This window comes from Sander lucioperca, chromosome 19 (assembly GCF_008315115.2).
Source record: "Sander lucioperca isolate FBNREF2018 chromosome 19, SLUC_FBN_1.2, whole genome shotgun sequence".
In the NCBI taxonomy this organism is placed as follows: Eukaryota; Metazoa; Chordata; class Actinopteri; order Perciformes; family Percidae; genus Sander; species Sander lucioperca.
In genome coordinates this window covers 3,985,959-4,012,369 of record NC_050191.1, presented here as the reverse complement: position 1 = coordinate 4,012,369, position 26,411 = coordinate 3,985,959, and the positions used below count along the sequence as shown (strand labels likewise).

Genomic DNA, 26,411 nt, shown 5'->3' with positions numbered 1-26,411 from the left:
AAAACGACCCATCGGAGCATTTCATGAATTGGTGTCCCTAGCTGTGGCAGGAAATAGGACCCACAGGAGCTTTTTCTGTCCTCGTGTCTAAACGTTACGGTTGCAGTTTTAAAATACATCACTACTATTGTGAAACAGTCATAATTTTGTTAGGTTTAGCCACAAAAACTACTTAGTTAAGTTTATAAAAAGATTGTGGTTTTGGTTCGAATCCGTACATTTGTTAATAGTAGACTTTGTGTATGTGTTATTCACAACAAAGCTTCGTAAATGCAAGCACATTGTCGGTGCATTCGGACTCAAGGTTGTTTATTGTCACAGATTCACAATAAAGAAAGGCGCAGCCAAAGCCAGAAGCAATGATGACGTATACCTGTGCTTTGCCTCTGTGGCTGCAAAATGTTCAGCACCTTGCCTTGTGGTTTTGCCTCTGATCATAGGCAGCTTGAGGGCCATGGCAGCCTTTGGAAGAAGATGAAGGGCTCCATACTAGCCAGACTTATCTCTGAGATAAGTTCTACTTGACATGTCATTATCACCTTGGTTAAATGTTTAAAATGTATTTTTTGGGTGAATATTTAACCAAAACCACATTCTTTCCCTTAAAGTTAAAGTCCTTTGTGTTGCATACCCATTAACCCCAACCCCCTTCTTACGACTTTTTTTTGTGGTGAAGATAAAATGTCAAGGACTGGAAAAAACACAAACAGTTGACATTATGAACACAGCAACTATGTTTCTTTTGAGACACATTTTTCAAAAAACATGTCAGAACATACAGTCTACATTTCATTTCTAGTAGATTTGCAACAAAACGAGTTTGAAGCAGTTGGGAAGGGTGAACACCTCCAAGATTAATGCTGAGGTACTCTGTTAGAGAACTTTAGGCTGACAGAGAGTTACTGCCACAAAATGCATTCATTTGTTGTTTATTGTGTACATCAAAATGTTAAGTCACATTACAAGACAGGGTTTTTTGTAATAGTTGTTAGATGCTTGTGTTCTGCTGGCATACACAGTTAGCAGCTAATGAAGAACGTCCAATGCTGGGACATGAGTGCTTCTAAAGCAAACTATCAACAACCATTTTCTTAATTACATCACTGGTGTTGAACATTTTCATTACTTTTAAACTACTTTTTAAATTCTCAAGCCCTCCTCTTCCTCATGTACAGGAGCAGCACACAATTTGTGAGGTAAGGGGTCGAGGGTGAAGCCCACATGTGGAGTCAGATCCAGTTCATCCTCTGAAACTCCAGGAGGAGGAGTGAAGCGAAAGTGCTGCAGGAGTGTGGTGAAGAAGATGAAGAGCTCCACCCTGGCCAAACTCTCTCCAGGACAAGCTCTATGACCTGCAAGAGAGTGAAAAGGAAAAGCTTCCTGTAATCTGCCAGTAAAGAAGTAATTAACAAGAAGTGATGCCTCTTGATTGTCTTTTGTGTAGACCCCAGGAAAAATTGTCAGCCAAAGCAGCATTAAGAAAACAGTCCCACGCAGGGCTCTACTGTGTAGATAGGTGTGGCAAATCGAGCCTACTGGGATTTTAGGAATAATGGGGATCCTAAATAAAGAATAATGGCATAGACAGACATGCGCAAAATTAACCAGTGATTAATCAGTGATTACCCACCTCCCATTGTCTTCCATTCTATGCTAGCGAAGGATTTTTATTCGCATCCAGTTTTTAAGTGAATCCAAGATAAATTTAAGTAAACTTAACAAGCGAAATCGCAGCCTATAGCAAAGCAATGTCTGTGGTTGATCGGGTTGAACCCGATTGGCTTGTAGTTTTTTAGGAAAGCCGAGATGGAAGAGGCATTTCAATCAGGAGAGACTTCGTTGCAGATATGCAAACAATTATTAGTAAGTTAATACAAAGTAAGTACATACATAAACTTTGGAGATTAGACTCCATCGTAAAAGGGGTATCTATGCATTTCTAAGGTTTAGGAAAACCAAACGTATCCCCCAATGGAATCTAGACACTGGTGGTGGTGATAAAAAACCAGTAGACCGTATGAAAAACCAAAAAAACGAGCCGTCAGCAGGGAGAAGACCGAGAACACCGTGGTCGAAAGTGCCTGGAGGTAGAAGGGGAGGAGGCGGGTCACACTCGTCTGAAAATACAACTGACAGAAGCAGGAGAGAACAGATTTAAAACATGGTAGTCATGCTGTGATTGGCTTCAACATACGTGCCCGATTCTGATTGGTTTACAGAAATTAACACCCACCAACCAGCTGATCAGTTAAAGAGAAGAGAGATAACGTAATTGAAGTCTACCAGACAGAATTTACGCTGAGCTACATTTCTTGTTGCTGTGCCTAACCAGCAGTTATCGCATTGACTCGTGATGGTCCCTCGCCTGCATTCACGTATGTGTGACCCTGGTCTAAAGCTCACCAACCTGCAGAAAAAGGCATGAAGGCTTCTCGCTTCACAAACTTCCCCTCTTTGTCCAGGAAGTGAGCAGGATAAAAGCTGTGTGGCCTCTCCCACTCACTCTCATCATACAGGACAGATGTTAAGAGAGGAGTTACTGCGGTCCCCTGTGGACAATACCGGAATTTAAATGATTTTCTATATGATAGGTGATAGTATTTTTTAAAAAGTCCTTAAAGTGTCTCACACCCAGAAAATACTTTCTACATTTAACAAATGTCACATTGAAAATGACTATGGAGGGCATATTATGTGTTTTATTCAGTCTGACCTTCTTAATGACGTAACCCTGAAAGGTGACATCTTGGGTAGTTCTGTGAGGAAGTGACATTGGGGCGATGTTGGCCAGTCTCTGTGTATCATGGATGACAGCGTTGGTGAAGTGCAGGTTCTTCCTGTCCTCGACCTGCACTTGACGACTTCCTATCTCCCTGCTCACCTCTTCCTGGACCTGGTCTGGGAGATGAAAAGCTTTTGTTTTAATGAAAACAATTTACTCACATAGTTTGAGTTGGACTGCATGTTTTTCTGTGAAAGCTCTTTACCTTGTATTTTTAGATACTTGGCAATAAGCAGAAGTTAGCATTATCGGTAACACTTTACTGGAAGGTATCTACATAAGAGTGACATGACACTGTCATGAACACATGACACTGTCATGACACATGAACTCTAACTCTAAGAGTCATACAATGTTATGTCAGATGTTCATGTTAAACATGGCCACATAATGAGGTAAACGTATTTTAGACAAATCCCCCGTGAGCTACAACGTTCTGAATGCTCCGGTTTCAACAGTTTTTTATACTCTATGCCGGCCTTCTATGATTGGTCATCTGCTCCAGCCAGGCAGGACTGGGGTGGGTTTTTTAAGCAACTGCGGTGTTAACATTGTTGCATGTAGCTACATGCCAGTGGCAGTAAAAGATGTCATCTTGGCTGCCAATGTTGTTAAATTCTCCCCAGTTCCGGGTCACATTACTCCTGAAACATTTTCGGTTGTGTAGTATTTGGTTTAAAAGCCTTTGACTGTAGAAAGTACTGCTATACTCAATTAGGGTCTACAGCTAACTATAGTAGCTATATGCTAACTGCAGTAAAATATGTCATCATCTGCAATGAGCAGTATGTTGACCCTCCCCCTCTGTTCCCAGGGTGCCTGTTGTAGGAGATTGGTAAAAGGCTATCTTCGCAGTCCATATTGCAGAAGAACTAAAAAGGGAAATTGACGTTTTAAAGGCAGTTTGAAAGATCAAAATCCATTCAGCTGCTGTGGGGATATCAATGTCTGCAATGAAAGTCAATAAAAATGGCCGCAAATCTGAGGGCGTAGGTTTCAAGGAGTATAACATCTATAGGCTGTAAGCTGTAGGCTAGGTCACAAATCTTTTCTATCAATAAGAATGATAAAGCTGTCATTTGTCCTGCCCTAACTGGTGCAACAGAGCTAACATGAGATGTCAATCAATCAGTCTTGGCTACGTTCAGACTGCAGGCAAAAGTGGCCCAAAATCAGATTTTTTTTGGGGGGGGTCAAGTGACCAGATCAGACTTCTTCACAAGTAGTGTGAACACTCAATGCGGCCGCAGTGTGAACAACCAAGGAGGATTTGATGCCACTTTTACGTCAATCTACATCGACATTTGTCACAATTATACGCCGGTGGGAGTTAGCCCTAGACACAGACAGTAAAAATAAAAACTTGACTAGGCCTACAACATGGAGAACAGTGATGGAGAAAGTCAATGTAGGGAGAGGGAGGTGTCAGACCTAATTAGTGGATGGAGAGATACTTCAATTCAATCAAAACTAGAAGGATCATACCGTAACCGCCCGTAATAGCCAATTTGGCTCTCTTTCTCTTCATTCTTCCTCCTCAGCACCTGCTCATTAATGTTACGGCTGCCATTACACAAACATTTTGAAATGAAAGTGAAAGTGCTGACTTCCTCCATAACCTCCCTAACTTTAGTGCGACAGCGTGCTGCGTCTGATGTCATTGGTATTGGTCTTTTGCGCATGCGGGTGAGTTCACACTGGAATCTGATATAGGCCACATTTTAAAAAGTCATGAGAACAGCCAAACAAAAAATTGGTGGCTGTTGTAAGAGATTGGTAAGGGCTATCTTCGAAGTCCAAATTGCAAAAGAACGAAGGAACTAGGTTTTTAAGGTTTTATTTTTCACTTGTCCGGTAGGGCAAGTAAAAAAAAAAATCTACTTGTTAGAAGTCAATTTTTACTGGCCCCAATGCTACTTGTTTTCCCAAGGAAAAACATTGAGGGAAAAAAAGTGTCAAAAAAAGTGTCAAAAGCGTCAATAAAGTTACGTTGAAAGCATGAAAAGTGTAAAAAAAAAAAGTCGGAACAAAACGTCAAAAGCGTCAAGCAGCAACTCAATTCTTGATTGGCAAACGGCATATTCAATTCAAATGATTTATGATACGATGACGGTCAAACAGGCAAGTGGGTTGTTCTATTTACTTGCCCGACGTGGCGTTTCACTCGCCCCGGGCCATCGGGCAACCCTTCATTGTTGAACCCAGGAATGATAAAAATCCATTGAGCCACTGTGGGGATATCAACGTCTGCAATGAAAGTCAATGAAACGGCCCGCAAATCTGAGGGTTTCAAGGAGTATAACATCTACGCTCACCTAAAGGATTATTAGGAACACCTGTTAAATTTCTCATTAATGCAATTATCTAATCAACCAATCACATGGAAGCTGTTTCAATGCATTTAGGGATCACCTGATCCATCTTACCTTTATGCTAGTTTTTTAAAGGAACATTGGATTGGATCGCTGTGATCCAAATACCAAATTTCAGGATTCCCAAATCCTGTTTACCAGAGCCTTAAATGGAACCAACAGTGTAGCCTACTGGCTTAGCAAAGAACAACAGGTAGGCAAAATACCGGTGGCCACAAATAGCCATTGTTTGTTTTAATTTTAAGAAACAGAAAAACTGTAATAAACAGAAACATTTTACATTCTTTATTTTATGTTTCTTTTAGTTTTTTTTTGTTTACCATATCTCATTAGATGTGACAGGCTTCACATATGCTTCAAATATGAAGAAATGTATATATCATCAGTAAACATTGATTTTGTGATCATTCACTTAAAGAAAACCACTCTCTGATTTTATTTGGTTCGAAAAATCACAACTGAATCCACCGTTCTGATGGGATCAGGATAATCCTGTTTTTTTGGGGTGTTTTTATTTCTAATAAAGATGCTTCAGTTTACAATTTTGCATACAGTGACTTTTATTTAAAGGAGACTCATTTTCAGGTTTAAACTTGTATTTTGGGTTTCTACTAGAACATGTTTACATGCTTTAATATTTAAAAAAAAACACGTTATTTTACTCCTACTGTCTGTCTGAATATACCTGTATTCACTATCTGTCTATCATGCTCTGTTTTAGCGCCTGTCTCTTTAAGCCCCTCTCCCCAACAAAACCCAGTCTGCTCTGATTGGCTTGTGAAAGTAGTTCTCAAGCCGTGGGTGGAGGTACTCAGATGGTGGCCGATGTATTGTAATGAGTCTGCATGTGTGATATATGAAGGGGACTCAAATCTGAATGCTTTGTTAAATCCCATGTTTTCTGATGGAGGCAGACCACAAACAACTGACTGGGTCATCTTATTTCACAGTTTGTGGGTCGGTAGGCACTCCAGATACCCAAATGTTTGTGAACAAGCACTGAAAAAGTGAGTTTTTCATAATATGCCCCTTTAAGTAAGACAGCAGAATTTTGTGAAATTTGGAAACAAAGGATGAAACACATTTGCAAACTCAAAATGCATCTAAAACAACAAGTTCTCCTAACCATTCCACTACATATGTCGTTTTATTCCTACCCTCTAAAAACGACCCATCGGAGCATTTCATGAATTGGTGTCCCTAGCTGTGGCAGGAAATAGGACCCACAGGAGCTTTTTCTGTCCTCGTATCTAAACGTTACGGTTGCAGTTTTAAAATACATCACTACTATTGTGAAACAGTCATTATTTTGTTAGGTTTAAGCACAAAAACTACTTAGTTAAGTTTAGAAAAAGATTGTGGTTTTGGTTCAAAGCCGTACATTTGTTAATAGTAGACTTTGTGTATGTGTTATTCACAACAAAGCTTCGGAAATGCAAGCACATTGTCAGTGCATTCGGACTCAAGGTTGTTTATTGTCACAGATTCACAATAAAGAAAGGCGCAGCCAAAGCCAGAAGCAATGATGACGTATACCTGTGCTTTGCCTCTGTGGCTGCAAAATGTTCAGCACCTTGCCTTGTGGTTTTGCCTCTGATCATAGGCAGCTTGAGGGCCATGGCAGCCTTTGGAAGAAGATGAAGGGCTCCATACTAGCCAGACTTATCTCTGAGATAAGTTCTACTTGACATGTCATTATCACCTTGGTTAAATGTTTAAAATGTATTTTTTGGGTGAATATTTAACCAAAACCACATTCTTTCCCTTAAGGTTAAAGTCCTGTGTGTTGCATACCCATTAACCCCAACCCCCTTCTTACGACTTTTTTTTGTGGTAAAGATAAAATGTCAAGGACTGGAAAAAAAAACACTAACAGTTGACATTATGAACACAGCAACTATGTTTCTTTTGAGACACATTTTTCAAAAAACATGTCAGAACATACAGTCTACATTTCATTTCTAGTAGATTTGCAACAAAACAAGTTTGAAGCAGTTGGGAAGGGTGAACACCTCCAAGATTAATGCTGAGGTACTCTGTTAGAGAACTTTAGGCTGACAGAGAGTTACTGCCACAAAATGCATTCATTTGTTGTTTATTGTGTACATCAAAATGTTAAGTCACATTACAAGACAGCCTTTTTTTGTAATAGTTGTTAGATGCTTGTGTTCTGCTGGCATACACAGTAAGCAGCTAATGAAGAACGTCCAATGCTGGGACATGAATGCTTCTAAAGCAAACTATCAACAACCATTTTCTTAATTACATCACTGGTGTTGAACATTTTCATTACTTTTAAACTACTTTTTAAATTCTCAAGCCCTCCTCTTCCTCATGTACAGGAGCAGCACACAATTTGTGAGGTAAGGGGTCGAGGGTGAAGCCCACATGTGGAGTCAGATCCAGTTCATCCTCTGAAACTCCAGGAGGAGGAGTGAAGCGAAAGTGCTGCAGGAGTGTGGTGAAGAAGATGAAGAGCTCCATCCTGGCCAAACTCTCTCCAGGACAAGCTCTATGACCTGCAAGAGAGTGCAAAGGAAAAGCTTCCTGTCATCTGCCTGTAAAGAAGTAATTAACAAGAAGTGATGCCTCTTGATTGTCTTTTGTGTAGACCCCAGGAAAATTTGTCAGCCAAAGCAGCATTAAGAAAACAGTCCCACGCAGGGCTCTACTGTGTAGATAGGTGTGGCAAATCGAGCCTACTGGGATTTTAGGAATAATGGGGATCCTAAATAAAGAATAATGGCATAGACAGACATGCGCAAAATTAACCAGTGATTAATCAGTGATTACCCACCTCCCATTGTCTTCCATTCTATGCTAGCGAAGGATTTTTATTCGCATCCAGTTTTGAAGCGAATCCAAGATAAATTTAAGTAAACTTAACAAGCGAAATCGCAGCCTATAGCAAAGCAATGTCTGTGGTTGATCGGGTTGAACCTGATTGGCTTGTAGTTTTTTAGGAAAGCCGAGATGGAAGAGGCATTTCAATCAGGAGAGACTTCGTTGCAGATATGCAAACAATTATTAGTAAGTTATTACAAAGTAAGTACATACATAAACTTTGGAGATTAGACTCCATCGTAAAAGGGGTATCTATACATTTCTAAGGTTTAGGAAAACCAAATATATCCCCCAATGGAATCTAGACACTGGTGGTGGTGATAAAAAACCCGTAGACCGTATGAAAAACCAAAAAACGAGCCGTCAGCAGGGAGAAGTTATCGCATTGACTCGTGATGGTCCCTCGCCTGCATTCACGTATGTGTGACCCTGGTCTAAAGCTCACCAACCTGCAGAAAAAGGCATGAAGGCTTCTCGCTTCACAAACTTCCCGTCTTTGTCCAGGAAGTGAGCAGGATAAAAGCTCTGTTGCCTCTCCCACTCACTCTCATCATACAGGACAGATGTCAAGAGAGGAGTTACTGCGGTCCCCTGTGGACAATACCGGAATTTAAATGATTTTCTATATGATAGGTGATAGTATTTTTTAAAAAGTCCTTAAAGTGTCTCATACCCAGAAAATACTTTCTACATTTAACAAATGTCACATTGAAAATGACTATGGAGGGCATATTATGTGTTTTATTCAGTCTGACCTTCTTAATGACGTAACCCTGAAAGGTGACATCTTGGGTAGTTCTGTGAGGAATTGACACGACGATGGTGGCCAGTCTCTGTGTCTCATGGATGACAGCGTTGGTGAAGTGCAGGTTCTTCCTGTCCTCGACCTGCACTTGACGACTTCCTATCTCCCTGCTCACCTCTTCCTGGACCTGGTCTGGGAGATGAAAAGCTTTTGTTTTAATGAAAACAATTTACTCACATAGTTTGAGTTGGACTGCATGTTTTTCTGTGAAAGCTCTTTACCTTGTATTTTTAGATACTTGGCAATAAGCAGAAGTTAGCATTATCTGTAACACTTTACTGTAAGGTATCTACATAAGAGTGACATGACACTGTCATGAACACATGACACTGTCATGACACATGAACCCTAACTCTAAGAGTCATCTACAATGTTATAATGTCAGATGTTCATGTTAAACATGGCCACATAATGAGGTAAACGTATTTTAGACAAATCCCCCGTGAGCTAAAACGTTCTGAATGCTCCGGTTTCAACAGTTTTTTATACTCTATGCCGGCCTTCTATGATTGGTCATCTGCTCCAGCCAGGCAGGACTGGGGTGGGTTTTTTAAGCAACTGCGGTGTTAACATTGTTGCATGTAGCTACATGCCAGTGGCAGTAAAAGATGTCATCTTGGCTGCCAATGTTGTTAAATTCTCCCCAGTTCCGGGTCACATTACTCCTGAAACATTGTCGGTTGTGTAGTATTTGGTTTAAAAGCCTTTGACTGTAGAAAGTGCTGCTATACTCAATTAGGGTCTACAGCTAACTATAGTAGCTATATGCTAACTGCAGTAAAATATGTCATCATCTGCAATGAGCAGTATGTTGACAGTATGAAGTCCTTTCGGCAGAATTGTTCCTTACCTTTGGATGTTTGTTTTCTTTCAGTTTTGCTTGAGTCGACAGAAACATTGCTGTGAGTTCTCACACTTTGAGCTCAATCGGCGATTACCCAGATTTTGTTACTAGGGAGCTGGCTGGGTACAGACCGTTTGGTGTCCAGTCCAATGGATTCAGACATTAGCGATTTCACATACAGCTCAGCTGGGTAATGTCTAGGTAATTTCAGGTTTGCATGTGTGAAAGGGGCTTCATAGTGGGGCAGTTTAGTGTAACAATTGTGCATTTTGCGATAAAAGCAAAAATCTCAGGCAGGAAAAACCCTGGTCTTGTTAGTATGATGGTGATTTGTGTTGATAAAGTGCAATAGGTTGGCCTGAATGTTTAATGTAAGCAGTGCACATCTACAGTATAACTCCTTACCCTGTATTTTTGGATACTTGGCCATGAGCAGAAGTCCCCATCTCAGTGTAATTGCAGATGCGTCAGTGCCAGCAGAAAACAGATTCTGAACTGTTATCATGAGGTTTTCATCGTGGAAATGACTGTTGGTAATCCCAGATTTCTGCAGGGAAAGATTCATCAGCACATTTATTCAAACAAATGTTGAACTTTAATACTTTTTGTTTTTGATCTTCTGGTCCTGACTCAGTAAAAAAGCTCTTGGAAGAATATCCTGGAAGTTGGCCATTTGTAATTAATTGTGCATTTTTCGTCATTTCAAGATGTCGTACTTTAAAAACTTCTTAGAAATGTAATCTGACTGATTAAAAGTTATTAAAAGGTGAGTTTTCATCAAACAATGCGAGTTTGGCAGCCATTTTGACAGTTTAGCCATTAACACAATTCCCGCCATTAACAAGATATCCCGGCAATCCAGGTTTTCAATGTTATACGTTTGGGGCGCTGTTGCGGTTCTTGGTAAATAGTACAGCACTGTCGGGTCCAAAAAAACGTGAAGAAGACGATCCACCCTAAACCAAAAAAAGAGCATGGAGTGTTGCTATCCAGAGTCGCAAAAAACGTGGAAAAATGCCAGCGCCAACGATGAAGTACACAATTGTGTAAGCCTTGGAGTTGTTGATAGATTCAGACTCAGATAATTAATTTTCGATCAACATTCTGATCTTGAAGAAGTAGTTAATGAGTCAGGTGGGTCGGATTAGGATCACACAGGTGAGGGAAACACCGGTGTTGACGCTGAAGTTACAAATCCACATTGCGGACATACCAGAGGTAACGTAGACAGGTGGACTTCAACAAAGAAGCTGTCAGACGAAGGGAATCGTACTACTGCAAAGGTTGTGGTTTGCATGCTTAAAAAAAGAATAATTCATTGATATCTGGCTGAATGTAAGACTTCGGCCAACTTGGAACAAGCAGAACAATATGTTAATATGTAACGTTTGTAAGAAAGCCATTGCTACGGGAGAAAAGTTGTGGTGTGCCCTAACATTTTATAGAATGTTAGACTAGTATTTAAACAGAATTAAAAAAAATGATATCATTTTTTCCTTTCTTTCTTTGAAGCAAGACATGTACTTGTAAATGTATACAAATGCCTGTATTTACTGGCATATTTTTGCTTATTGCATTTGTTCTCTTACTTAGAAATGTGGCTGCTAAAGAACACGACGCAGCTGGATGCTGTATACATTCAGCACAACATTTCCACAGATTCCCACAAGCCCTCATCTTCATAAAACAAAATATCAATTTAGTACATTTCTTGCTTCAAAGAAAGAAAGAAAAAATGATATCTTTCTTTGTTTTATTCTATTTAAATACTAGTGTAATATTCCCCAAAATGTTAGGGCACACCACAACTTTAAGTTTATTTATTTGAAAAAGGGACAGTGTAACATAATGAACAAATGCAATTCTCCTAAAGGGAACAGTGCAGTTACCTCTGGAGCCTGCTCTGGTTGAGCTGTTTGAGTTCTTTTTTATATATTCCTGTAAAGGAGGTGGAGCTAGACCATGAAGGATTATAAAACCTAATATAAAGTCAATGTATGTCACAGTGTTCTCCCAATCTAGCAGTTCAAGTTTCTTTAAAATCTGACAGTGATGGTACATTTAAAATGTTCTATCTAAAACTTTTATAGCTTGTTTATATGTTGTCTCTAAGGACTTTAGAGTTGTCTTACATGGTGAGGCTCAACTAATTATGCAATAGGTCATGTGAGACATGATCATTGCATCAAAGTATAGCTTAGCCGATTCAAAATTTAGATTATTTCTAATATATCTCAAATTGGACAAGTTACATTTCATTTTGTTCACAGTTCTTTTTATAAGTAACCTTCTAAAGTGAGTAAAGTGCTACTTTTCTCCCGTAACAACATATTACATTTACATATTAACATATTGTTCTGCTTGTTCCAAGTTGGCAGAAGTCTTACATTCAGCCAGATATCAATGAATTATTCTGTTTTTAACCATGCAAACCACAACCTTTGCAGTAGTACGATGCCCTTCGTCTGACAGATATGTTTTTCTAACCTCCAACTTTTGCTTTCGGACCAGAAAGGCGTCCACAAAGCCTCTGCACATCTGTGGATTGAGGGTCTCTTTCAAACGACTGAACAGCTGTAAGTTCTGTCTTATACTGGCAGCACCCAATCTGAGGAAGGACTTCCTGTTAGCAATCCATTTGCAGAACCGTGGGAACATGTTGTACACCTGTCAAAATATAGATATATCCTATATGTATAATTTTTCATAATTCAATTTAACATACATTATAGAGACATTCCACAATAACGACCCATATTCAAGTTTTATTTTAGTTGACTATATCGTCGTATGGATTAGAGGACTTGTTGACATTTTATTAGGCAACAGAAAAATTTAACAATTTCTTCATTCCAGGTGCAATAGTTATTTATATCACTATACTGAAATTAGAAGTTTCACAAAAATATAATATACCTGTATTGAAGTGGAACCCAAAAGATGAACACGTGCGCTAATGCAATCTACCAGGGATGTAAACTCTGGATCATCATATTCAAATCTGCTGCCATAAACCATGGAGCAGATAATATTACAGACTGCATATTTTATTGGTTGGGTCGTATCAAAAGCTTCTCCTGTGACAAGGGAAACAGGAAAAAAAGTTAAATCCTTGCTCACGTAATTGGTTATAATACTAAGGTATTTAGACCAACCTTTGAATTTCTTGAGCACTCCAATGAGGTGGTCACATTCCTCAATGATTTTGTCCTCACTCGCCTTCCTGCCCATCCCAAAGTCTCTCAGGTTAGTCAAAGCAAAGTGCTTCATCTCTTTCCACGAATCACCATTGGACCATAAAATGCCTGAGTGGTTCAACAAAATATGTTTAATACACAACTGAAGGCTGAACAAAATAAGACAATGTTTAAGGAAAATATATTTTTCTTTTCTTTCCTTACCATGTCCTCTATTATATTCATGCATAATTGGCATTGGATCTCTTTCTCCAAACTCTTCAGCGTGATTGACAAGTGCCTCCTTCACAGTCTTGTACCCAGCCAGGACCACCACTTTCTTTGGTCCCAAATAGACAGTGAACACTGATCCATATTTTTTGGAAAGCTAAGAACAGCAGCATAATGTCACGACACGTTCGGATATAAGACACACACAGGAGAAAGAAAACAGAAGGAGAGACCTACCGGAGGAGCAGAAACAACAAACTACTTGACAATAAAGCTAAGCTACTCTTACAGCACTTTCTCACCTTCAGTAATGTGAGGTGGGGTCTCTTGAGGTCAAGCTGCAGCAGATTCCCAAAGAGGGGAAGCGGTTTTGGTCCTGGAGGTTCCTTCCTGTCCTCCTTGGAGCTGAAGCTGGAGGAGAAGACAAGGTAGAAGAGTAGCAGGACCACCAGACCCCCCAACAGGGAGATAGAGCTGGTGGACTGGAGAAACAGATCTAATATCCCCATGACTTCCAAAAAGTGTCCTGAATTTGATACTGCACTGACAAAATAGGTGTCCTTCTGGAGCTTTTAACTTTGGAACATAGGCGGAGTTTGACATTCGAGCCAGGGGGGACAAACAAAAAAAAAAGAAAAACTCATTGTAGAAACTGAGACCTGGCCTACCACTTGGGGAACACAGCACGAGCACATATGGATAAAACAAACATGCTAAATAAACATATATGTTTATTTTTAAAGAAGATTTTAAATTACATTCTAACAATTTAACAATTCGCCCTTATGAAATCCAATCGCGGCACGGCTGTCTTGGAACCCAATAGACAGATGTGGCGGAATGCCCCGACACTTAAATTCAACTAAAATGTAACAGTGAACAATCAGTGTTGGACCTCCAGTCTGTTGAGATGTCTCTCCAAACGCAGAAACCAAGCGCAGTCACACCATAAACCGTTAAGATACGTTAAGAAATAAGATCCATATTTTGCCGTAATCCAATGACACGGAAAAAAGTAATCCACAGCGATCAGTAGATCCACGCCGTTTAAACAATGCGGAATAAACGTATAAAAGTCCAAATCTACACAAAACGCGCAATCAATTAGTAAGCTGACAGCAAATTTATATAGGCTACATGGCATTTAGGCAACCTTTATTGCAACATTGGCATGGTAAGATGTCCAGACTAGTGCAACATTCATTTTCATTTTTTGCGTCCTGCATATGCGTCAACAATAGTCTCAGGTGAGAGCCAGAGCCCTGAAAAAATATTTTTTTTACTAAAGCAGTAGGCCTAGGCTATATGAAATCAGATGTATTACCTACCACAATTGTTGAAGTTAAAAAAAAGTTAAAACATTGGTGATGTTTTAGAGCAATATACTTTTAGGTCAAAAATGTAACTTATTTAATGTAAACTGCTGTGAGAGTGAGTGACACTGAAACTGAGCTGAAAATGATTGTTTCAATGCTGATTAAGCCTAATCAGCATTCGACTGCCTCACCCCAACCCTAGCTTCTAAAGAATTGAATAAGTCATGTCTGTTATTTAGCATAAAGGTAGAAGCTTAAGGAGACCTATTGTTTAATCAACTTTGAGAGCCATCCCCTGTTGGGCCAGACAAAGAATGAGTATTCCTGTAGTTTGGAAACAATTGACACTGACTTGGTAAGATCCTGTGGCCGGGTGTGGCCACAAGACACATGGATTAGGAACACCTTTTCCTTTGAAGACATCTGACCAATACGGAGGGATTTAATTTGAGGAACCACCCTCAGCTCCTTAGGATAAATTTGGAAACTTCACAATGGTTAAGGACTGTTTGAATGTGTCTCCCAAAGGGGAGGCATGTTTGGCAGTCCACTGCTGGCTGTGTTTTATTGATGTATTGTTTTGTCATGTCACAAGACTGTTTTTATGTGACTCCATCAGGGAGAAACGTAGATCAGTCCACTGTCAGCTGCAGTGTAACATTTGCTTTTTGTCTTATCATTTTCATCATGTTGTTCATTAAACCTTTTGCTTAAATCTTCATTTGGACCAAAGCCTCTTCTTCTTCAGACATTCTGAAACACGTAAATTTCTCAACACAATTCAGTTGTTTTGTGTTATTTAAAATATTTATAAAATATCTGGTCATGCCATGAAACAATGCAATTACCCGCTTCAGCCCCCAGAGGGGGCAGTGCTTCACAAACTCCGCGTATGCTTTGGAAGTGTTTGAGTAAAGAGGGACCTCTTTTAATGCTTCAAGTGGAGAATGGGTACACCCCAAGGCAGGGACAAACTATTTTTTTTTTTTTTTTATTTGGTACCGATTTAGAGAATATTGTTTTAGTTGTTTCATTATGTTTTAATGTCTTACCATAAAGGAGGATTTGATGTTTTGCTTGCTGTTGTCTCAATTGCACGATTATTACAGTGTTTGAAAGAACTTCTTAAGAACCTACAGTAACATAAAGAATTACCAAAACCCCCTCTACTTTTCTCCCCTGCCTATCTCCATAGGACCGTTCACTGACAACTATAAGGTTTATTCTAAGACTGCTGATAATTACTGTTGTGGATGGATCAGTAATCTGAAAACATGAAATGTGGAACTGAAAACAAATATAAAAGTGAAAAATGAAAATTTATAATTTATTCAAAATAATTCCCGAATTTAATCAAAATTTTATTCAAACTGAAAGAAAAATTTGTACACTTATTTTTAGTTTGAATACATGGTTTTATTTTTTCAAGTTTTAGACCAAAACTTAAATTTTCAATTTCAAGCTTTAGTTTTTCAACTATATATATATATATTTCAAATTAACAAAACATTTGGCCCTGATTTAGCTCCATATGGGTGGAGATACTCAGATGGTGGCCGATGTATTGTAAAGAGTCTGCATGTGTGATATATGAAGGGGACTCAAATCTGAATGCTTTGTTAAATCCCATGTTTTCTGATGGAGGCAGACCACAAACAACTGACTGGGTCATCTTATTTCACAGTTTGTGGGTCAGTAGGCACTCCAGATACCCAAATGTTTGTGAACAAGCACTGAAAAAGTGAGTTTTTCATAATATGCCCCTTTAAGTAAGACAGCAGAATTTTGTGAAATTTGGAAACAAAGGATGAAACACATTTGCAACCTCAAAATGCATCTAAAACAACAAATTCTCCTAACCATTCCACTACATATGTCGTTTTATTCCTACTCTCTAAAAACGACCCATCGGAGCATTTCATGAATTGGTGTCCCTAGCTGTGGCAGGAAATAGGACCCACAGGAGCTTTTTCTGTCCTCGTGTCTAAACGTTACGGTTGCAGTTTTAAAATACATCACTACTATTGTGAAACAGTCATAATTTTGTTAGGTTTAGCCACAAATCTACTTAGTTAAGTTTATAAAAAGATTGTGGTTTTGGTTCGAATCCGTACATTTGTTAATAGTAGACTTTGTGTATGTGTTATTCACAACAAAGCTTCGGAAATGCAAGCACATTGTCAGTGCATTCGGACTCAAGGTTGTTTATTGTCACAGATTCACAATAAAGAAAGGCGCAGCCAAAGCCAGAAGCAATGATGACGTATACCTGTGCTTTGCCTCTGTGGCTGCAAAATGTTCAGCACCTTGCCTTGTGGTTTTGCCTCTGATCATAGGCAGCTTGAGGGCCATGGCAGCCTTTGGAAGAAGATGAAGGGCTCCATACTAGCCAGACTTATCTCTGAGATAAGTTCTACTTGACATGTCATTATCACCTTGGTTAAATGTTTAAAATGTATTTTTTGGGTGAATATTTAACCAAAACCACATTCTTTCCCTTAAAGTTAAAGTCCTTTGTGTTGCATACCCATTAACCCCAACCCCCTTCTTACGACTTTTTTTTGTGGTGAAGATAAAATGTCAAGGACTGGAAAAAACACAAACAGTTGACATTATGAACACAGCAACTATGTTTCTTTTGAGACACATTTTTCAAAAAACATGTCAGAACATACAGTCTACATTTCATTTCTAGTAGATTTGCAACAAAACGAGTTTGAAGCAGTTGGGAAGGGTGAACACCTCCAAGATTAATGCTGAGGTACTCTGTTAGAGAACTTTAGGCTGACAGAGAGTTACTGCCACAAAATGCATTCATTTGTTGTTTATTGTGTACATCAAAATGTTAAGTCACATTACAAGACAGCCTTTTTTTGTAATAGTTGTTAGATGCTTGTGTTCTGCTGGCATACACAGTTAGCAGCTAATGAAGAACGTCCAATGCTGGGACATGAGTGCTTCTAAAGCAAACTATCAACAACCATTTTCTTAATTACATCACTGGTGTTGAACATTTTCATTACTTTTAAACTACTTTTTAAATTCTCAAGCCCTCCTCTTCCTCATGTACAGGAGCAGCACACAATTTGTGAGGTAAGGGGTCGAGGGTGAAGCCCACATGTGGAGTCAGATCCAGTTCATCCTCTGAAACTCCAGGAGGAGGAGTGAAGCGAAAGTGCTGCAGGAGTGTGGTGAAGAAGATGAAGAGCTCCATCCTGGCCAAACTCTCTCCAGGACAAGCTCTATGACCTGCAAGAGAGTGAAAAGGAAAAGCTTCCTGTAATCTGCCAGTAAAGAAGTAATTAACAAGAAGTGATGCCTCTTGATTGTCTTTTGTGTAGACCCCAGGAAAAATTGTCAGCCAAAGCAGCATTAAGAAAACAGTCCCACGCAGGGCTCTACTGTGTAGATAGGTGTGGCAAATCGAGCCTACTGGGATTTTAGGAATAATGGGGATCCTAAATAAAGAATAATGGCATAGACAGACATGCGCAAAATTAACCAGTGATTAATCAGTGATTACCCGCCTCCCATTGTCTTCCATTCTATGCTAGCGAAGGATTTTTATTCGCATCCAGTTTTGAAGCGAATCCAAGATAAATTTAAGTAAACTTAACAAGCGAAATCGCAGCCTATAGCAAAGCAATGTCTGTGGTTGATCGGGTTGAACCCGATTGGCTTGTAGTTTTTTTAGGAAAGCCGAGATGGAAGAGGCATTTCAATCAGGAGAGACTTCGTTGCAGATATGCAAACAATTATTAGTAAGTTAATACAAAGTAAGTACATACATAAACTTTGGAGATTAGACTCCATCGTAAAAGGGGTATCTATGCATTTCTAAGGTTTAGGAAAACCAAACGTATCCCCCAATGGAATCTAGACACTGGTGGTGGTGATAAAAAACCAGTAGACCGTATGAAAAACCAAAAAAACGAGCCGTCAGCAGGGAGAAGACCGAGAACACCGTGGTCGAAAGTGCCTGGAGGTAGAAGGGGAGGAGGCGGGTCACACTCGTCTGAAAATACAACTGACAGAAGCAGGAGAGAACAGATTTAAAACATGGTAGTCATGCTGTGATTGGCTTCAACATACGTGCCCGATTCTGATTGGTTTACAGAAATTAACACCCACCAACCAGCTGATCAGTTAAAGAGAAGAGAGATAACGTAATTGAAGTCTACCAGACAGAATTTACGCTGAGCTACATTTCTTGTTGCTGTGCCTAACCAGCAGTTATCGCATTGACTCGTGATGGTCCCTCGCCTGCATTCACGTATGTGTGACCCTGGTTTAAAGCTCACCAACCTGCAGAAAAAGGCATGAAGGCTTCTCGCTTCACAAACTTCCCGTCTTTGTCCAGGAAGTGAGCAGGATAAAAGCTGTGTGGCCTCTCCCACTCACTCTCATCATACAGGACAGATGTTAAGAGAGGAGTTACTGCGGTCCCCTGTGGACAATACCGGAATTTAAATGATTTTCTATATGATAGGTGATAGTATTTTTTAAAAAGTCCTTAAAGTGTCTCACACCCAGAAAATACTTTCTACATTTAACAAATGTCACATTGAAAATGACTATGGAGGGCATATTATGTGTTTTATTCAGTCTGACCTTCTTAATGACGTAACCCTGAAAGGTGACATCTTGGGTAGTTCTGTGAGGAAGTGACATTGGGGCGATGTTGGCCAGTCTCTGTGTATCATGGATGACAGCGTTGGTGAAGTGCAGGTTCTTCCTGTCCTCGACCTGCACTTGACGACTTCCTATCTCCCTGCTCACCTCTTCCTGGACCTGGTCTGGGAGATGAAAAGCTTTTGTTTTAATGAAAACAATTTACTCACATAGTTTGAGTTGGACTGAATGTTTTTCTGTGAAAGCTCTTTACCTTGTATTTTTAGATACTTGGCAATAAGCAGAAGTTAGCATTATCGGTAACACTTTACTGGAAGGTATCTACATAAGAGTGACATGACACTGTCATGAACACATGACACTGTCATGAACACATGACACTGTCATGACACATGAACCCTAACTCTAACTCTAAGAGTCATCTACAATGTTATGTCAGATGTTCATGTTAAACATGGCCACATAATGAGGTAAACGTATTTTAGACAAATCCCCCGTGAGCTACAACGTTCTGAATGCTCCGGTTTCAACAGTTTTTTATACTCTATGCCGGCCTTCTATGATTGGTCATCTGCTCCAGCCAGGCAGGACTGGGGTGGGTTTTTTAAGCAACTGCGGTGTTAACATTGTTGCATGTAGCTACATGCCAGTGGCAGTAAAAGATGTCATCTTGGCTGCCAATGTTGTTAAATTCTCCCCAGTTCCGGGTCACATTACTCCTGAAACATTGTCGGTTGTGTAGTATTTGGTTTAAAAGCCTTTGACTGTAGAAAGTGCTGCTATACTCAATTAGGGTCTACAGCTAACTATAGTAGCTATATGCTAACTGCAGTAAAATATGTCATCATCTGCAATGAGCAGTATGTTGACAGTATGAAGTCCTTTCGGCAGAATTGTTCCTTACCTTTGGATGTTTGTTTTCTTTCAGTTTTGCTTGAGTCGACAGAAACATTGCTGTGAGTTCTCACACTTTGAGCTCAATCGGCGATTACCCAGATTTTGTTACTAGGGAGCTGGCTGGGTACAGACCGTTTGGTGTCCAGTCCAACGGATTCAGACATTTGGGATTTCACATACAGCTCCGATGGGTAATGTCTAGGTAATTTCAGGTTTGCATGTGTGAAAGGGGCTTCATAGTGGGGCAGTTTAGTGTAACAATTGTGCATTTTGCGATAAAAGCAAAGATCTCAGGCAGGAAAAACCCTGGTCTTGTTAGTATGATGGTGATTTGTGTTGATAAAGTGCAATAGCTTGGCCTGAATGTTTAATGTAAGCAGTGCACATCTACAGTATAACTCCTTACCCTGTATTTTTGGATACTTGGCCATGAGCAGAAGTCCCCATCTCAGTGTAATTGCAGTTGTGTCAGTGCCAGCAGAAAACAGATTCTGAACTGTTATCATGAGGTTTTCATCGTGGAAATGACTGTTGGTAATCCCAGATTTCTGCAGGGAAAGATTCATCAGCACGTTTATTCAAACAAATGTTGAACTTTAATACTTTTTGTTTTTGATCTTCTGGTCCTGACTCAGTAAAAAAGCTCTTGGAAGAATATCCTGGAAGTTGGCCATTTGTAATTAATTGTGCATTTTTCGTCATTTCAAGATGTCGTACTTTAAAAACTTGTCTTAGAAATGTAATCTGATTGACTGATTAAAAGTTATTAAAAGGTGAGTTTTCATCAAACAATGCGAGTTTGGCAGCCATTTTGAAAGTTTAGCCATTAACACAATTCCCGCCATTAACAAGATATCCCGGCAATCCAGGTTTTCAATGTTATACGTTTGGGGCGCTGTTGCGGTTCTTGGTAAATAGTACAGCACTGTCGGGTCCAAAAAAACGTGAAGAAGACGATCCACCCTAAACCAAAAAAAGAGCATGGAGTGTTGCTAGCCAGATTCAGACTCAGATAATTAATTTTTGATCAACATTCTGATCTTGAAGAAGTAGTTAATGAGTCAGGTGGGTCGGATTAGGATCACACAGGTGAGGGAAACACCGGTGTTGACGCTGAAGTTACAAATCCACATTGCGGACATACCAGAGGTAACGTAGACAGGTGGACTTCAACAAAGAAGCTGTCAGACGAAGGGAATCGTACTACTGCAAAGGTTGTGGTTTGCATGCTTAAAAAAAGAATAATTCATTGATATCTGGCTGAATGTAAGACTTCGGCCAACTTGGAACAAGCAGAACAATATGTTAATATGTAAAGTTTGTAAGAAAGCCATTGCTACGGGAGAAAAGTTGTGGTGTGCCCTAACATTTTATAGAATGTTAGACTAGTATTTAAACAGAATAAAAAAAATGATATCATTTTTTCTTTCTTTGAAGCAAGACATGTACTTGTAAATGTATACAAATGCCTGTATTTATTGGCCTGCATCTTTTCCTGTAGTGACAACCAAGACATTTAGCCTATATTTTTGCTTATTGCATTTGTTTTCTTACTTAGAAATGTGGCTGCTAAAGAACACGACGCAGCTGGATGCTGTATACATTCAGCACAACATTTCCACAGATTCCCACTAGCCCTCATCTTCATAAAACAAAATATCAATTAAGTACATTTCTTGCTTCAAAGAAAGAAAGAAAAAATGATATATCTTTCTTTGTTTTATTCTATTTAAATACTAGTGTAATATTCCCCAAAATGTTAGGGCACACCACAACTTTAAGTTTATTTATTTCAAAAAAGGGACAGTGTATATTAATTAACATTTTGAAATTTAAATATACAGGATTATAGCCAAAGGCAAATTTCCATCCTTAGTCCCTGACAGGTTGATGGTCCCTATAAGTTAAGTTAAATAAATAAAACAAAGAGTAAAACATCACAATAAAAAATTACATAAATTACAGATCAACAACAGAGGACAAATTACAGATTATCCCAGCTAATGACAACAGGTTTGATTTTGCTGTAGCCATTTTTTAAACTGTTTGGGAAATGAGGTGAGAGTTGATAATGCACGTATTGTGCTTGGTATAGAGTTCCAGGTATTGGTTGCTCTAAAGGCAAAAATAGCCTGGCCAAATGCAATTCTCCTAAAGGGAACAGTGCAGTTACCTCTGGAGCCTGCTCTGGTTGAGCTGTTTGAGTTCTTTTTTATATATTCCTGTAAAGGAGGTGGAGCTAGACCATGAAGGATTATAAAACCTAATATAGAGTCAATGTATGTCACAGTGTTCTCCCAATCTAGCAGTTCAAGTTTCTTTAAAATCTGACAGTGATGGTACATTTAAAATGTTCTATCTAAAACTTTTATAGCTTGTTTATATGTTGTCTCTAAGGACTTTAGAGTTGTCTTACATGGTGAGGCTCAACTAGTTATGCAATAGGTCATGTGAGACATGATCATTGCATCAAAGTATAGCCTAGCCGATTCAAAATTTAGATTATTTCTAATATATCTAAAATTGGACAAGTTACATTTCATTTTGTTCAGTTCTTTTTAGAAGTAACCTTCTAAAGTGAGTAAAGTGCTACTTTTCTCCGGTAACAACATATTACATTTACATATTAACATATTGTTCTGCTTGTTCCAAGTTGGCAGAAGTCTTACATTCAGCCAGATATCAATGAATTATTCTGTTTTTAACCATGCAAACCACAACCTTTGCAGTAGTACGATGCCCTTCGTCTGACAGATATGTTTTTCTAACCTCCAACTTTTGCTTTCGGACCAGAAAGGCGTCCACAAAGCCTCTGCACATCTGTGGATTGAGGGTCTCTTTCAAACGTCTTAACAGCTGTAAGTTCTGTCTTATACTGGCAGCACCCAATCTGAGGAAGGACTTCCGGTTAGCAGTCCATTTGCAGAACCGTGGGAACATGTTGTACACCTGTCAAAATATAGATATATCCTATATGTATCATTTTACATAATTCAATTTAACATACATTATAGAGACATTCCGCAATAACGACCCATATTCAAGTTTTATTTTAGTTGACTATATCGTCGTATGGATTAGAGGACTTGTTGACATTTTATTAGGCAACAGAAAAATTTAACAATTTCTTCATTCCAGGTGCAATAGTTATTTATATCACTTTACTGAAATTAGAAGTTTCACAAAAATATAAAATACCTGTATTGAAGGGGAGCCCAAAAGTTGAACACGTGCGCTAATGCAATCTACCAGGGATGTAAACTCTGGATCATCATTTTCAAATCTGCTGCCATAAACAATGGAGCAGATAATATTACAGACTGCATATTTTATTGGTTGGGTTGTATCAAAAGCTTCTCCTGTGACAAGGGAAACAGGAAAAAAAAGTTAAATCCTTGCTCACGTAATTGGTTATAATACTAAGGTATTTAGACCAACCTTTGAATTTCTTGAGCACTCCAATGAGGTTGTTACATTCCTCAATGATTTTGTCCTCACTCGCCTTCCTGCCCATCCCAAAGTCTCTCAGGTTAGTCAAAGCAAAGCGCCTCATCTCTTTCCACGAATCACCATTGGACCATAAAATGCCTGAGTGGTTCAACAAAATATGTTTAATACACAACTGAAGGCTGAACAAAATAAGACAATGTTTAAGGAAAATATATTTTTCTTTTCTTTCCTTACCATGTCCTCTATTATATTCATGCATAATTGGCATTGGATCTCTTTCTCCAAACTCTTCAGCGTGATTGACAAGTGCCTCCTTCACAGTCTTGTACCCAGCCAGGACCACCACTTTCTTTGGTCCCAAATAGACAGTGAACACTGATCCATATTTTTTGGAAAGCTAAGAACAGCAGCATAATGTCACGACACGTTCGGATATAAGACACACACAGGAGAAAGAAAACAGAAGGAGAGACCTACCGGAGGAGCAGAAACAACAAACTACTTGACAATAAAGCTAAGCTACTCTTACAGCACTTTCTCACCTTCAGTAATGTGAGGTAGGGTCTCTTGAGGTCAAGCTGCAGCAGATTCCCAAAGAGGGGAAGCGGTTTTGGTCCTGGAGGTTCCTTCCTGTCCTCCTTGGAGCTGAAGCTGGAGGAGAAGACAAGGTAGAAGAGTAGCAGGACCACCAGACCCCCCAACAGGGAGATAGAGCTGGTGGACTGGAGAAACAGATCTAATATCCCCATGACTTCCAAAAAGTGTCCTGAATTTGATACTGCACTGACAAAATAGCTGTCCTTCTGGAGCTTTTAACTTTGGAACATAGGCGGAGTTTGACATTCGAGCCAGGGAGGGCAAAAAAAACAAACATCCTCCACGCTTACAAGGAACCAATGGAGAAAATGGACCAAAAAATATAGTCAGTGCACAGGTGTGTATGGTCACAATAATCAGCATGTTGATATGCAACACCTGTCAGGTGGACGGAGCATCCCGGCAAAAGGAGAAGTACTACCAGAGTAACACAGAACATGAGAGAAATAAGCCTTTTGTGTGCACAGAAAAAGTCTAAGATGTCGTATTTCAACTTGTGAAAAGTAGGATCGAAAACAACAAAGTGTTGCGTTTATATTTTTTGTTCAGTGTACATTTCCGGGTGCTGAGGTCACATATGTATCCAACCCTCCTCAAGATGTTGCACGTCAGAAAATACATTTTTCTTTTTAAGAATCACTGCTGTTGTTTTTCCAGTGAGGACCCTCCCCCTCTGTTGCCAGGGTGCCTGTTGTAGGAGATTGGTAAAAGGCTATCTTCGCAGTCCATATTGCAGAAGAACTAAAAAGGGAAATTGACGTTTTAAAGGCAGTTTGAAAGATCAAAATCCATTCAGCTGCTGTGGGGATATCAATGTCTGCAATGAAAGTCAATAAAAATGGCCACAAATCTGAGGGCGTAGGTTTCAAGGAGTATAACATCTATAGGCTGTAAGCTGTAGGTTAGGTCACAAATCTTTTCTATCAATAAGAATGATAAAGCTGTCATTTGTCCTGCCCTAACTGGTGCAACAGAGCTAACATGAGATGTCAATCAATCAGTCTTGGCTACGTTCAGACTGCAGGCAAAAGTGGCCCAAAATCAGATTTTTTTTGGGGGGGGTCAAGTGACCAGATCAGACTTCTTCAGAAGTAGTGTGAACACTCAATGCGGCCGCAGTGTGAACAACCAAGGAGGATTTGATGCCACTTTTACGTCAATCTACATCGACATTTGTCACAATTATACGCCGGTGGGAGTTAGCCCTAGACACAGACAGTAAAAATAAAAACTTGACTAGGCCTACAACATGGAGAACAGTGATGGAGAAAGTCAATGTAGGGAGAGGGAGGTGTCAGACCTAATTAGTGGATGGAGAGATACTTCAATTCAATCAAAACTAGAAGGATCATACCGTAACCGCCCGTAATAGCCAATTTGGCTCTCTTTCTCTTCATTCTTCCTCCTCAGCACCTGCTCATTAATGTTACGGCTGCCATTACACAAACATTTTGAAATGAAAGTGAAAGTGCTGACTTCCTCCATAACCTCCCTAACTTTAGTGCGACAGCGTGCTGCGTCTGATGTCATTGGTATTGGTCTTTTGCGCATGCGGGTGAGTTCACACTGGAATCTGATATAGGCCACATTTTAAAAAGTTATGAGAACAGCCAAACAAAAAATTGGTGGCTGTTGTAAGAGATTGGTAAGGGCTATCTTCGAAGTCCAAATTGCAAAAGAACGAAGGAACTAGGTTTTTAAGGTTTTATTTTTCACTTGTCCGGTAGGGCAAGTAAAAAAAAAAATCTACTTGTTAGAAGTCAATTTTTACTGGCCCCAATGCTACTTGTTTTCCCAAGGAAAAACATTGAGGGAAAAAAAGTGTCAAAAAAAGTGTCAAAAACGTCAATTTTATTTTTTTTTTAAAGTTACGTTGAAAGCATGAAAAGTGTAAAAAAAAAAAGTCGGAACAAAACGTCAAAAGCGTCAAGCAGCAACTCAATTCTTGATTGGCAAACGGCATATTCAATTCAAATGATTTATGATACGATGACGGTCAAACAGGCAAGTGGGTTGTTCTATTTACTTGCCCGACGTGGCGTTTCACTCGCCCCGGGCCATCGGGCAACCCTTCATTGTTGAACCCAGGAATGATAAAAATCCATTGAGCCACTGTGGGGATATCAACGTCTGCAATGAAAGTCAATGAAACGGCCCGCAAATCTGAGGGTTTCAAGGAGTATAACATCTACGCTCACCTAAAGGATTATTAGGAACACCTGTTAAATTTCTCATTAATACAATTATCTAATCAACCAATCACATGGAAGCTGTTTCAATGCATTTAGGGATCACCTGATCCATCTTACCTTTATGCTAGTTTTTTAAAGGAACATTGGATTGGATCGCTGTGATCCAAATACCAAATTTCAGGATTCCCAAATCCTGTTTACCAGAGCCTTAAATGGAACCAACAGTGTAGCCTACTGGCTTAGCAAAGAACAACAGGTAGGCAAAATACCGGT

The 26,411-nt window shown here is 39.5% G+C and overlaps 3 protein-coding genes across 6 annotated transcripts; all 3 read right to left on the bottom strand.

Annotated features, from left to right (window-relative positions):
* Positions 1-1,137: 1,137 nt before the first annotated feature.
* Positions 1,138-5,203, bottom strand: LOC116055865 (cytochrome P450 2K1-like). Its single transcript, XM_035995741.1, has 5 exons — positions 5,195-5,203; positions 2,988-3,003; positions 2,714-2,898; positions 2,408-2,549; positions 1,138-1,352 (listed from the first exon to the last, which is right to left on the bottom strand). The coding sequence occupies exons 1-5, from the start codon at positions 5,201-5,203 to the stop codon at positions 1,141-1,143; spliced, it is 564 nt and encodes a 187-aa protein (XP_035851634.1). The 3' UTR covers positions 1,138-1,140.
* Positions 5,204-7,458: 2,255 nt separating this feature from the next.
* LOC116055839 (cytochrome P450 2K1-like) lies at positions 7,459-13,660 on the bottom strand. 2 transcript variants are annotated; one of them, XM_031307882.1, is made up of 9 exons: positions 13,357-13,660; positions 13,049-13,211; positions 12,803-12,952; positions 12,564-12,724; positions 12,135-12,314; positions 10,053-10,194; positions 8,754-8,935; positions 8,448-8,589; positions 7,459-7,673 (listed from the first exon to the last, which is right to left on the bottom strand). In XM_031307882.1, the coding sequence occupies exons 1-9, from the start codon at positions 13,561-13,563 to the stop codon at positions 7,462-7,464; spliced, it is 1,539 nt and encodes a 512-aa protein (XP_031163742.1). In that variant the 5' UTR covers positions 13,564-13,660; the 3' UTR covers positions 7,459-7,461. The 2 variants fall into 2 exon arrangements, with proteins under 2 accessions (XP_031163742.1, XP_035850923.1); XM_035995030.1 differs by having other exon boundaries at positions 12,803-13,211.
* A 3,744-nt stretch (positions 13,661-17,404) lies between these two features.
* Positions 17,405-24,246, bottom strand: LOC116055838 (cytochrome P450 2K1-like). 3 transcript variants are annotated; one of them, XM_031307880.1, is made up of 9 exons: positions 23,892-24,246; positions 23,584-23,746; positions 23,338-23,487; positions 23,098-23,258; positions 22,669-22,848; positions 20,306-20,447; positions 18,982-19,166; positions 18,676-18,817; positions 17,405-17,619 (listed from the first exon to the last, which is right to left on the bottom strand). In XM_031307880.1, exons 1-9 carry the CDS (start codon positions 24,096-24,098, stop codon positions 17,408-17,410), a joined length of 1,542 nt encoding a protein of 513 aa, XP_031163740.1. In that variant the 5' UTR covers positions 24,099-24,246; the 3' UTR covers positions 17,405-17,407. The 3 variants fall into 3 exon arrangements, with proteins under 3 accessions (XP_031163740.1, XP_031163741.1, XP_035850922.1); XM_031307881.1 differs by having other exon boundaries at positions 23,584-23,698; XM_035995029.1 differs by having other exon boundaries at positions 23,338-23,746.
* Between the last annotated feature and the right edge of the window lie 2,165 nt (positions 24,247-26,411).

Bases quoted from the DNA above. Each gene is read 5' to 3' on its own strand.
- LOC116055839 (XM_035995030.1), bottom strand. From the start codon at position 13,563: ATGGGGATATTAGATCTGTTTCTCCAGTCCACCAGCTCTATCTCCCTG. The intron at 13,212-13,356 runs GTGAGAAAGTGC...TGCTGTTCTTAG, and splicing joins CCCACCTCACATTACTGAAG to CTTTCCAAAAAATATGGATC. The intron at 12,725-12,802 runs GTTGGTCTAAAT...CCCTTGTCACAG, and splicing joins AGTGCTCAAGAAATTCAAAG to GAGAAGCTTTTGATACGACC.
- LOC116055865 (XM_035995741.1), bottom strand. The intron at 2,550-2,713 runs GTCAGACTGAAT...TATTGTCCACAG, and splicing joins AGGGTTACGTCATTAAGAAG to GGGACCGCAGTAACTCCTCT. The intron at 1,353-2,407 runs GTTGGTGAGCTT...ACTCTCTTGCAG, and splicing joins CTTCATGCCTTTTTCTGCAG to GTCATAGAGCTTGTCCTGGA.
- LOC116055838 (XM_035995029.1), bottom strand. From the start codon at position 24,098: ATGGGGATATTAGATCTGTTTCTCCAGTCCACCAGCTCTATCTCCCTG. The intron at 23,259-23,337 runs GTTGGTCTAAAT...CCCTTGTCACAG, and splicing joins AGTGCTCAAGAAATTCAAAG to GAGAAGCTTTTGATACAACC. The intron at 18,818-18,981 runs GTCAGACTGAAT...TATTGTCCACAG, and splicing joins AGGGTTACGTCATTAAGAAG to GGGACCGCAGTAACTCCTCT.